At 39.8% G+C, this 13,107-nt stretch overlaps 1 protein-coding gene across 1 annotated transcript in view; it reads left to right on the top strand.

Annotated features, from left to right (window-relative positions):
• Positions 1-13,107, top strand: part of LOC112117535 (gem-associated protein 8) — a 35,114-nt gene that overhangs the window by 4,421 nt on the left and 17,586 nt on the right. The window contains exons 2-3 of the mRNA XM_024215507.1: positions 1,671-1,707; positions 4,577-5,024. Coding sequence (XP_024071275.1) covers positions 1,705-1,707; positions 4,577-5,024 — 451 coding nt within the window. The 5' untranslated portion in view covers positions 1,671-1,704. The remainder of the gene's footprint in view (positions 1-1,670; positions 1,708-4,576; positions 5,025-13,107) is intronic.

The raw sequence follows: 13,107 nt of genomic DNA, 5'->3' as shown, positions 1-13,107 counted from the left end.
CACACACACGAAACACAACTTTTAAAAAGATGATAGCATGGAAAACTGTGTGTTTGAGATTAACAGAAAGGGGCAGCACCCAGGTCTTTTATATATCTGTAGGCTAGTTATGCTGCAAGTCACTGCAATGTTTCATTAGTGACCTCAGCTCTTTTTTTTTTCTCCTGCCTCTCTTGGCAGGTGGAAAGGAAGACAATCAGTTCAGTCTCTTTGACATTTTTGAACCTGATTCTGCTAACCTTTACTCACATGAGTAGGCCCATTGACTGCATTGGGACTACTCATGTATGTAAGGACTGTTTGCAGAAGGGTTGGTGAGTGAGAGTTTGCATATTTGGGCTCTGTCTCCACTATACAAAGGGTGACAGTTCAGCCTTTGTGCTGACTTGTGGTAGCTTCATGATTTGCATTTCTTTGGTGATGTCAGGATGGACTGCATTCAAATCTCTTCGCTCAGCATTGCTGTCTTAAAGAGATAAAAAGTTGCTGCTTGATCAATAAAGTCATAAATAGGAGGCCAAATGCGGCTCCAACTGACACCCTGGGCAGCCCCAGTGGGAAGAATTCTACTCAGTTGTGCTGGTGTAATCTGGGATAACCCCAAAGAAGTCAGTGGAGTTTCTCCTGTTTTACATCAGTGTAACTGAAAGTATAATTTGACCCACTACTTGGAGTAGCTTGAGAGTGTCAGTTAGTGGATTCTTTGGCCCACAGTCATTTTTTAAAAATGGTGGTGGGGGGTTAATCTTTGTATCATTCCTCTCTGCTGCCCCTGGTGTCCCTTCAAATGAGAGTTTCTGGGTGATGACACTATGTGGAATGGGTGGTTTGCTCTTTCAAAACCTTGATATAATAAAATAGCTGTCCAATAGTCAGGGTATTTTTCAAAATTCTCTTAAGTGGTTCGTGTTGGTAAATAACGTTGAAGATTAAAAGTGCAATGTATGTGCTGGCGATAGTAATTTTAAACTGCAGGTTGTAATTGCAGATCTTTTTATGATCTGGTCCTTTCCAGTTTCCACTTCTGTACTTAACCTCCCCTCCTCTCTCCATTCAAGTACTTGATCATCACCTGAATTTATCTGTGCTTCCTTTAGGTGAAGCAGTGTTGCAATCAGGGAAGCATAAAGTGGGAGAAGGAGGAGATGGTTATACAAACAATTACAACATAGGATTAAAAATAAACAAAAACCTTACTACCTGAGTGAAATCAAAATGGTTTTAAAAATGCTTAAAATAAAAAATTGTATAGGATTCCTTCCGCAAACACTGCTGAGGGATAAAGTCAAGTGTTTCTCATTTAAGGTCATTCCTTAATGTCATTAATTTTGAAGATACCTAGAAGTAGAGGAAGCCACTATTGTGTGAAGGATTAAAAAAAAGGGTAATGAGACCAAGTTTATTTATATCTTCCTGCATTCTAGGCTGCAGGGAGTGGGGTGCCCTTTGATCTTCTTAAGCCTTCAATATTAATAATCTCCAATATTTAAAAGTTCCTTACTAAAACTAATTAGAATAAATGAATAAGAGGTTTCAAGGATTCTCTGATTACTCAAAATCCCTCATCTGTTGACTTGACTCTTGTCTGTAGCTACTAGGGTTCACTAGAGATGCTTTCTGTGTATTTAACTATCTTTTTATAAATTAAAAAACATTATTTTCTTTTCTAGTTTACGTTGATCATTGGAGAAAACTCCACAGGTGATGGTAAGCATTCTTTACTTACACTGTGTATCTGAGAGTATGGGCAATGCACACTTTGTATGTTAACTGCATATACAAGCAAATTGTATTGAACCGTCAGCACATATTTAAAAGAATTGTATTTTAAATTAGTTAAATTGCATTCAAAGTAAAATTCATTTATTAAAAGTATTGTTTGATTGGTCTCTTCAGAGAAGAGTCTAGAGACATATGACAGGAAAATGACAGAGAAATCTGCTGATCACTCTTCTTAGATTTATAGCTTTTATATGGTTGAGAAAACTCCTCTGTATTTCCATTTACACAGCAGCTGAAAAAACACAGACATACAGCTATATTCCATAGTTAGACTTTAATGTGTTCCTTTTCCTTCTTCATCCCAATCTAAAACATCCCCTTAATTTTTTTTCAACAGATGGATTTTTAAAATTCTGTGAAAGAGTGAGGTTTTCTAGGGTCACTTTTTTTCCCTTCCCAAACACAGAAGTATTTGGATAAGCACCAAAATCACAATTCTGTCTACATGAAGTGGCCCTTTGTATTCCTCTCCCCCTAAATTAACAACTGGGGCTAGTCAGATAGGCAAATCAGCCAGCTGTATTCCAAAGTTTTCAGTGAGGTCATCACCAAGGCCCATTTTAGAAACATTTTAGTTAAAAAGAACTGAAGATATTTTTTGTATTTTAAAAAGATATGTTGTCATCTTGGGGAATACATAGAATATATGAAACTTTCCTTTTTTGTTAAGCTGTATTAACTGCTCTACTGATGTTCCCAAACTTGATTTTTAATTATTTCAGTGGGAAAAATTAAACAAAGTGCTTCAGAACTAACTCTGTGAAATGGGAGTTGCAACTTCTCAGACTTGACCACAGAATTTTCTGGTCTTGACTATACATTGAAGAACTAGAGTCAGGGTGACATTCTCATTTAACGAAAGCAAAGTAAAAACATTAAATATCCTGGTTTTTAGGAGTTCATAACAGTTATAAATAAATAAATACATCCTAGCAACAGGGCCACATTCTCCTCTTACACCAGCGTAAATTGGAAATAAATCCCCTGAAGTCAGTGGAGTTTCACCAGCACAATAGAAGTGCATGAGGCACAACTGTCCCATAAAGTCTTAGCCAAAAAGACACACATTTTGTTATGCATTTCCATAAAAATTAATTGGGTGGCTGTTTTTTAAAATCACTTGTATGACACCATAGATTTGCATAAACAGGTGAGACACAATCCCTGACCCAGTGTTTAAGTGAAATAAGAAAAATAAAGTTTATTAGCTTGAGACTTTTTGTTCTTGCAACTACTTAAACATAACCTTAAAATTATGTTATCAGTGTTTTTAAGCCCCTTTTGGGGGAGGGGACGGGGGGGTCAGGAAGGGAGGTTGGTTTCTGGGCAGGGATGGTAAAACTATAGCTATGAAGTGTCACTAAACCAAATTCATTTATTTTTTAAAAAAATCATTCTTGGTGATTTAGGGTATTAATAATACAGGTAAGGAAAGCACCTTTAAAGTATAATGTTTCATCTTGACAGTATCCCTGAAAAAGAAAAGATGACCTTCCACATTTAAGTCTAAAATAGTCCAAATGTGTGGCAAAAAAAATAGATCAAGTAAAACTCTCCCTCCCCTGAGAGAGACACAATATCTAGACCAAGGAGATGCATTATGGGACGAACATCAGACTTTACACTAAATTTCTTGGCTTTTGTCCGTTTTAAGACAGACACGTGTTGTTGCATCATGGGTATCCAAATGAATGAAGTGAGACCAACTTGTTTTTAAATCCAACATCACTTTCCATGCATCCAGAGCCCTTGCTCAGAAGCTCTACCCTAAGGGCAGACAGTGGGCAAACACCACCCCAAGAGTGATTTAGCTTTCCATTATCCCTGACCTTTCTCCAACACTACCCATGTGTAGCCCAATTAGTAGGGGAGGGGAACCTATTGCAATCTTTTTCTATAAAGAATTTACTGTACTATATAGGGTCTGCTGCACTCTCATAGAGTTATATGGCTAGAATAGAGCCAGGGGTAAACTGTTCTGTCAAGCAAACAAACATTTTTAAAAACAGTTGTTGCTGTTTTACAACTTGTTACGTTTTATAACTGGAAAGAAATATTTTAGTTTACTTCAGTCAATGAACTTTATTACCCTTTTTCAGATTATAGCTGCTGATGAATACAGAAGTGAGATTTACTAGCAGCACGGCACTTTGCTAAGCATGGGTGGGGTTTAATTGAGACCTTGACTAAGGTTTGATTGAGACGTGACTAAGTTGCCATCTGACCTCTACCACTGAAATCATTATGGCAAGGAGATGGGGTAAATGCATTACTAAATGAAATAGGTGCCTTTATTTAATATAGAGGAATTTCAGACGCGTTACCCTCTGCCTGTTAACATGAAGCTTGTGTATTTGTAGTATTTGGCTTATCCCACACACACTTTGAAGTAATCAACTCTCATTCAACTCATCTTTCACCTATGTAGTATATCAATTCACTTGAATTCATTTGTATTTGTAAGTGCTGAGTATTTATATCCACACAGCTCGGTTTGCATTAATACATTTCAACATTTTGCCCCACAGGAGTGGCTTCCACTGTAATAACAGAGCTTTGGGGGAAAGCTTTGGTGCAGTCATTCTCATTACTTTCTTCCTTGGTGACTAGTAGCGTGAGCAACATGATCTATTTTTGTATGTATAGTATGTTCATGCTTCAAGCACTTGTCATTTTTCCTCCAAAATACATGTTTTTTGTTATCATAGGAAGTAAAGCATTTGGAATGAAAAAGCTTTTCAATTCTAGGAGTTGCCTCAACACTGTCTCTCCCCTCTGCTCCCACTTTTTTCAGGAGGACTCACTGCATGAAGACTCTCAGCCATGGTATAATCAACAAGTATATGCAAGATACTGGAAGCATTACAATCAAGCCATGCATTGGATGTACAAGCACAAAAATGCCTACAGGAAAGCCATGGAGTCCTTTTATCATCTGTCATGGTATCCATCCGAAACCTTTCCTTCAAGCCGTTACTCAGATTGGGATGGAGGCAACCCATCGGATGCTGACAACTATTCTACTTACGCTTCAAACAGCAGAGCGCGATACCCTTCCTGGTCCCAGCAATACCCAGGTGCCCATTGCAGTTCTGGAGTGAGCAAGGATATGGGCAGGGATTCTGAAATGGAGAAGGATTCTGAGTCTGAAGAGGAGATAGAATGTGACCTGAGCAACATGGAGATCACAGAGGAGCTCCGCCAGTATTTTGCACAGACAGAGGCACACAGGCAGGAGTTACGTAAGTTCAGGCATTGTTTATATTATATACTTTCAATTTCAGGCTGTAATGAATATGTCCTTAATTCAACATTAGGGTGTTGCAATATAATACACAGGAGTAATCAGCACTAGAAGTAAATGAACCAGTGAAAATACTTGTGGTTTTTCTCCATAGAGAGAATGAGTATGAATGCTTTGGAGAGTAGAAGGAGCATGTATTTGTTCAGGAGAAAATGATTTGTTTAGAGCAATTCTGGGGGAAATTAAGGAATCTGTAGCAAGGTAGATAGTGAAAATCTCCATCTTTTTCCTCAGCAGAACAGGTAATACTCATATTTTAATTATAATCTTCTTTCTATAAAAATGATCCTTTGAGTTGTTTCCAACTTTCCATTACTCTGTCCCTACTATGCTCTGGTTTATCCTACAAATACCCAAGTGCTGAAAAATTTTTGCATTGACAACCAATACTTCCTTTAAAAACAAAAATATTTTTTTAACATTTCAAAATCCTGAATCAGTTGATCCTCACATTTTAAACTAAAGCTTAAGTCAGTTGAGTTTAAAAAAAAGAAGATATCAATATTCTCAAAAATCTGGGCTTCTTAAGGTTAAAAATTTAATAAAATCCTAGATTCCTGAGAGGTCCAGCCCAAAGGAAATTCCTAGCTATGTTGTTTAATGCTGAAGGAAGCTGCAATGTACTCTTTTAAGATGGAGTAGCCATTTGCTTTATTTTTCTTTGGCTCACCCAACAGTAAAAATTCCAAGACCTCTCTTCCCCCTCGTTACCCTTCAGTGTTGTGCAGGAAATATTTTTTTCTTTCACATTCAAAGCCTCAAGCCCAGCTCTGGGAAAATAGAAGGGGGGATATTAGCCAAAAAAATCAGTAGGGGACTTTTTGCAAGTCTCAGTCCTTGGAGATATCCAAGTCATCTTTATCTCTGTGAAATCCTTTAAAGAAAACAAAGTGTCTTGTTGTCCTGATTTATAATTTATTGCATAGACAAATAAACTTTACAGGCAAGTTTACAGTCTGTTTTGAGGAAACAATGTGAAAAAAATAATTTTCCCCACGTTATTTGCATGGGAAATATTCAGCATAAATGCTTAATAGAATGAGCTTTCATTGTAATTATGCTATCCTTTCTCTGGACATTAAGGAGGGAGAGAGGAAGGAAATAATTAAAAAAAAAATCTAATCAAGCAAGTAGGAATTTTTTGTAAATTACATTCTGCTGTTTAAATCCTTAAAGTTGAGAATATCTGGAATGCTGAAACACACAGGAGTAAATGTACACATTCAATCAATAGCAAAATCAATGAGTTATACCTAGCAAGGGATATAAATGGCAAGAAGCAGTTCTTTAAAGATATTTGGAGCAAGAGAACGACAAAGGAAAGTGTAGGTCCTCTACTTAGCCAGGGAAAGCGAGCTAATAGCTGATGACATCAAGAAGACTGAGGTGTTTAATGCCTATTTTACTTCAGTCTTCACTAAAAAGGTTATTAGTGACAAAATACTCAATACAATTCACATTAACAACAAGGGGGAAGGAACGCAAGCTACATTAGGCAAAGAGGAGGTTAAAGAATGTTTATGTAAGTTAGATGTTTTCAAGTTGGCAGGGCCTGATAAAATTTATCCTAGGATACTTAAGGAACTAGCTGAAGCAGTCTCAAAACCACTAAGGACAGGTAAGCTCCTAGAGGACTGGAGGAGGGGAAAAATAGTACCTATTTAAAAAGTGAAACAAAGAGGACCTGGGGAGTTATATACCACTTAGTCTAACTTCAGTACCTGGAAAGATTCAGGAACAAATTATTAAACAATCAATAGCCAGCATGGATTTGTGAAGAACAAAGCGTGCCAAGCCAACCTAATTTCCTTCTTTGACAGGGTTACTGGCCTAGTGGATGGGGGCAGGGAGGAAGCAGTAGATGTGTAAGTAAGTAAAGGGCTTAATCTTGATTTTAGTAAGGCTTTTGACACAATCATGACATTCTCATAAGCAAATTAGGAAAATGTAAATCTAAATGAAATGACTGAGGTGGGTGCACAACTGGCTGAAAGACTGTACTCAAAGAGGAGATATCAGTGGTACACTGTCAAACTGGGAGGGTGTATCTAGTGGGGTTCTGTAGGGGTCAGACCTGGGTTCAGTATTATTACATATTTTCATTAATGACTTGGATAATGGAGTGAGTATGCTTATAAAATTTGTGGATGATGCCAAACTGGGAGGGGCTGAAAGCACTTTGAAGGACAGAATTAGAATTCAAAAGAACTTTGACAAATTAGAGAATTGGTCTGAAATCAACAAGATGAAATTCAATAAAGACAAATGCAAAGTGTACTACATTTAGGAAAGCAAAATCAAATGGACAACTACAAAATGGGGAATAACTGGCTAGTAGTACTGCTGAAAAGAATTTGGGGATTATATTGGATCACAAATTGAATATGAGTCAATAGTGTGATGCAGTTGCAAAAAAGGCTAATATTATTCTGGGGTTTATTAACAGGAGTGTCGTATATAAGGTACAGGAGGTAAATGTGCCGCTCTGCTTGGCACTGGTGAGGCCTCAGCAGAGTACTGTGTCCAGTTCTGGGCACCATACTTTAGGAAACCTGGACAAATTGGATAGAGTCTGGAAGAGAGCCAGAAAAATGAGAAATACAACCTATGAGGAAAAGTTTCAAAAAACTGGGCATGATTAGTTTTGAGAAAACAAGACTGAGGAGGGTACCTGATAATAGTCTTCAAATATGTTAAGGGTTGTTATAAAGAGGACAGTGATCAATTGTTGTCCAGGGTAACAAACCTTGTGGATAAGGGGGGAAGCAGTAGATGTGGTATATCTTGATTTTAGTAAGACTTCTGATACTGTCTCACATGACCTTCTCATAAACAAACTAGGGAAATACAGAGATGGAGCTACTATAAAGTGGGTGCATAACTAGTTGGAAAACCATTCCAGAGAGTAGTTGTCAGTGGTTCACAGTCAAGCTGGAAGGGCATAACAAGTGGGGTCCCTCTGGGATCAGTTCTGGATCCAGTTCTGTTCAATATCTTTGTCAATGATTTAGATAATGGCACAGAGAGTACACTTACAAAGTTTGCGGATGATACCAAGCTGTGAGGGGTTGCAAGTGCTTTGGATGGTAGGATTAAAATTGAAATGATCTGGACAAACTGGAGAAATGGTCTGAAGTAAATAGGATGAAATTCAATGGGGACAAATGCAAACTACTCCACTTAGGAAAGAACAATCAGTTGCACACATACAAAATTGGAAGGAGTACTGCAGAAAGTGATATGGGGGTCATAGTGGGGATCATAAGCTAAATATGAGTCAACGGTGTTACACTGTTGCAAAATAAAGCAAACATCATTCCCAGATGTATTAGCAGGACTGTTGTAAGCAAGACATGAGAAGTAATTCTTCCGCTCTATTCTGTGCTGATTAGGCCTCGACTGCTGTATTGTGTCCAGTTGTGGGCACAACATTTCAGAAAAGATGTGGACAAATTGAGAAAATCCAGAGAAGAGCAACAAAAATGATTAAAGGTCTAGAAAACATGACCTATGAGGGAAGATTGAAAAAAATGTGTTTGTTTAGTCTGGAGAAGAAAAGACTGAGAGGGGACATAACAGTTTTCAAGTACATAAAAGATTGTTACAAGCGGAGAGAGAAAAATTGTTCTCCTTAATGTCTGAGGATAGAACAAGAAGCAATGGGCTTAAATAGCAACAAAGGCAGTTTAGGTTGGACATTAGGAAAAACTTAACTTCCAGCCCTATGTTTCTGTGATTCTGTGTAATACACTGCTCAAGGAAAATAACATATAAGCAACATAAAGAAGCTCAGCTTAGCACCCGATGTGCAACCTGTACTCATGTGAGGAGTTCTGCTGTGTCAGAGACAGGCCTCTGTCCACTGTTGAAAATTTTAATCTGAAGAGAGAGAAAACACTTCGAGAACTACAACTAAGACAGTTTAGAAATGCAGAATGTTTTCCTGTTAATTTTTTTCATGCATGGTAGGTATTTGAGGATTGTCATGATTAAGGCAAAGACCTGATACTCAGGAGATCTGGGTTCAGTTATTGGCTCTGCCACCGACTTTGCTGTGTGACCTTGGGCAAGTTATTTAATATCTCTGTGCCTCAGTTATAAGAGGGAGGCCTCTTAAAAGGCTCAGAGCTCTGAGTTGGGACGCCAGGGCTTCTATTCCTGGCTGTAGCACAGACTTATTGGGACACCTTAGTGAGACACTGAGGTCCTGATTGTGCTCTCACGCTAGTTTTGGCAGGTGTAATTCCATTCAGTTCAGTGAAGTTATTCTTGATTTACCATGGGGAAAGTGAAAGCAGAATCAGGCTCTTCTGTGTGCCTCAGTCTCCTCATCTGTAAAGTGCAGATAATGATTACCTGCTTCATAGAAATATTGCAGCTAAATTAATAAAGTACTATATATTTATAAATTGCCCCCACAGCCTCAGATGAAAGATGCTTTTTAAGTGCAAACTTTTATTATTAATTCACAAAATACACTATCTGCACGTTCAGGAATAACTCTGCTTCTGACCAATAAATAAATAAATAAATAAAATAGATTTTTATACATTCTGTTGGAGTTGCTTAAAAAAGGAAAGTAGCTAAGCAGAGGGAGGGGGAAATATTATGTTCTGTACTGTGTGCTGTAAACGAGTAGTAGTGAGCTCTGTTGAGACCCTGTGGACAGTGAAAGATACGGTGCTGCTATGTTTAATTAGATAGAGCTATTGATTTTCCTGAGTACTGTTTTTAAGCCAAATGAAATTTATAGAGGGTTCATGAAGCTGAACTCTGTCATGACACTATCTTGTTCTGTCTTTCATCTTTGAAGCTGTATTGATCCTTAAGGAAAGGTAGACGAGGCAGATAAAAGTGATCACATTATCTGCCTTGTATATGTTCTCTCTCAGGTCTTTTTCTCTTTGTAATCCATCACAGCCAGACTTGGTTCTGGCCTGGTAGCCTAGTGACCATGGAGGGGGCTCGAGTTCAATATCTTGTCGTTAATTATTTGTATCTGCTATAAGAGTACATAGTGCTACACACCACAATGTATGCTGAACAATTAACGAATCTACACCCCAAGAAATTAACAATCCAATAATACAAGTGAAAATAAACTAATATAAATCAAAATAAACAGACCTGGTGTTTTATGGGTGTTGAGGGAAGCATGCTTTACAGAGAAGTTGGGAATTTAGACTTGTTTTCTTTTGAATGATTATAGTGCAGGAACTTGACGTATGCTAATTGGGATTTTATTCCAGAATGGTACAGTAACTCCTCACTTAAAGTCGTCCCGGTTAACGTTGTTTCGTTGTTGTGTTGCTGATCAATTAGGAAACATGCTAGTTTAAAGTTGTGCAATGCTCCCTTCTAACATCCTTTGGCAGCCGCCTGCTTTGTCCACTGCTTTCAGGAAGAGCAGCCCGTTGCAGCTAGCTGGTGGGTGGTTGGAACCAGGGTGGACCAGCAGCCCCCCATCAGCTTCCCGCTCCCCTAAGTTCCCTGTGCAGCAGCTGTCCCTCCCCCCACTGCCATGTGCTGCTCCTTCCCTGTGCCTTGGAGCTGCTCCCAGAGACTCCTGCTTGCTGTACGGGGGGAGAGGGAAAGGGGGGGCTAATGTCAGGGTGTCTCCCTCCCCCCTGCTCCTGCACCCTGCTTACCCCATTTTCCATAGAACAGGGGGGACACACAACAGGGCTCAGGACAGAGGGAGCTTGCTGGCGGCAGCAGCAGCTGCTGTCTCAGCAAGCTGATCTAATTAACAATGTACTTAAAGGGGAAATGCGCATCTCTCTCTCACACACACACAGTGTGTGTCTCTGTCTCTGTCTGCGATGCTCTCTCCCCTCCCTCCAAATATAGTCTTTTATCTGGTGAAAAAAAATTCCCTGAAACCTAACCCCCTCATTTACATTAATTCTTATGGGGAAATTGGATTCACTTAACAGTGTTTTGCTTAAAGTCGCATTTTTCAGGAACATAACTACAATGTTAAGTGAGGAGTTACTGTATTGGGTGGGACGCAGAAAGTCATGGAGTCAGGAGTGGGCAAAGAAGACAAATGGGGCAATGAGGAGAGGACACTGGGTGGAGATTAAGGAACATGGGATAATGCTGGTAAGAAGGGTAAATAAACAAATTTATCTCCATCCTACCCAGCTGCTGCTATCTCATTGATTGTTACTATAGTTACATACAAAAACATATTAAAATAATGTTATTTATTACATTTTCAAGCACTCAAAAGTTACTAACTACTGTACAACCATAACTCCACCCCCTTGTGTGTATGCATTATGGCAATCTTTATTCTGTGATAACATACTGTTTTTCCACAGGATCCTGCCTCATTAAGTGCAAAGGGTGAACTAAACTTAAATTCATTTTATTTTAAAAGCGTCCTCCTTTAATGGCTGATCTACAGACCATTGAAGTTAACAGAAAAGTTCTCACTGACTTCAATAGAGAGCATCTTGCAGACCCTAGGGTGTGGGAGGAATGTTGGAAGAGCTGAGATGTAGTCAAGGATGGAGATGTGCAGTGCCTTGAAGGTGAGGACAGGGAGTTTGAATATTATATGAAAAGAGGGATACAAATTCAGGGGGTAGGGGATGAAATGTCAGAATGATGGGAGAGGATGATGACTGGAGATGCAGTATTTTGGAAAGACAGGGAAAGTGAATAATAAGGAGGTGGGAGAAGAAAAAGTGGCAATTAAAGTAGACAGGATATGTTTGGTCAATGAAGGCTCCTAAATCTACGTGTATCCCAGTACACTCATATGTGTCAAGACTAGTTAGCCACAATACTATTCTTTATAGCCATATATCCATGAAAGGAAAAAAAGAAAATAACGGAGCTTGTTTTTAAGATGTTATGCTTTTTTTCTCCTCCCAGAAACCACTACCGACTTCAAGAACATATAGGCTACTAAAGTATTTTTGTGTTCTGGCAGTGTTCATTGCAGTGACTTTTTACTTTGACACTAAAGCCTTTGAAACTGGCAAACTGAATCTCGCTGCCTGATTGAACACTTCAGTAGGGACAGAGTTTTTTCTTTGCAAAGGCCTCTCTTTTAAAACACCTCCTTTTCTTTCCTTGAGTTCTGCTCGAGTGCTCTCCAGCTCTTTGTATTCTCTTTGTGATCACGTAATCGATATGTATATTACAGCTGAGGTGTTTGTTCCTAGACTACCCCAAACTAATTCTGTGAGCAAAATTTAACTGACATAATCTCACAAATCAGTTACATTATCACACTAATCACATACTGTAGTTACAGTATGAACACAGCAGTGCTGTTAACCTACTTCACGCTGTCCTTCCCTATACCCATCACTTGCCCACTCATCTCTATCCAGCAATGAGTTATAAGAAAACTTCCTTTCAATACAGTCAGAATTTTTGTAGTGATTTAATTATTTTACTTTTAAAATTATTATTATGATTATGATTTTATTATTTTGTTGGACTACGCTGGCTATTGTGTTTGGTTCCCTGCGGAACTGGTGATTCCATTAATCCAGGTGTCACCAACCAGTCGATCGCGATCTCCGGTGGTGCAGCGTGGCTGCTGCTAAGGCAGGCTCCCTGCCTGCCCCGGCCCCACGCCGCTCCCGGAAGCAGCCAAAGCAGCCCTGGGGCAAGGGGGTCTCCCTCTGCGTGCTGCTCCTGCCTGCAAGCAATGAGCAGCACGCTTACAGAGATGGGCAGCGCGCAGAGCCACATGGCCCCCGCCCCCTCCCAGGGGCCACAGGGGCGCGCTGGCTCCTTCTGGAAGCAGCATGGGGCCGGGGTAGGCAGGGAGCCTGCCTTAGCGGCAGCCATGCTCTGCCACCCACCGGGACCGTCAGAGGTAAGTGCTGCCTGGCGGGAGGCCGCACCCCAACCCCCAGTCCTGATCCCCCTCCCGGAGCCAGCACCCCGAATCCCCTCCTGCACCCCAAAACACCTGCACCCCAACCCCCAGCCCTGAGCTCCCTCCCGGAGCCAGCACCCCATACCCCCTCCTGCACCCCAAGCCCCAGCCCTGA

This window comes from Terrapene carolina, unplaced genomic scaffold, assembly GCF_002925995.2.
Source record: "Terrapene carolina triunguis isolate 2854851 unplaced genomic scaffold, T_m_triunguis-2.0 Scaffold22, whole genome shotgun sequence".
In the NCBI taxonomy this organism is placed as follows: Eukaryota; Metazoa; Chordata; order Testudines; family Emydidae; genus Terrapene; species Terrapene triunguis.
The sequence above is the reverse complement of the archived record's forward strand: the minus strand, read 5'-3'. Positions and strand labels throughout refer to the sequence as shown.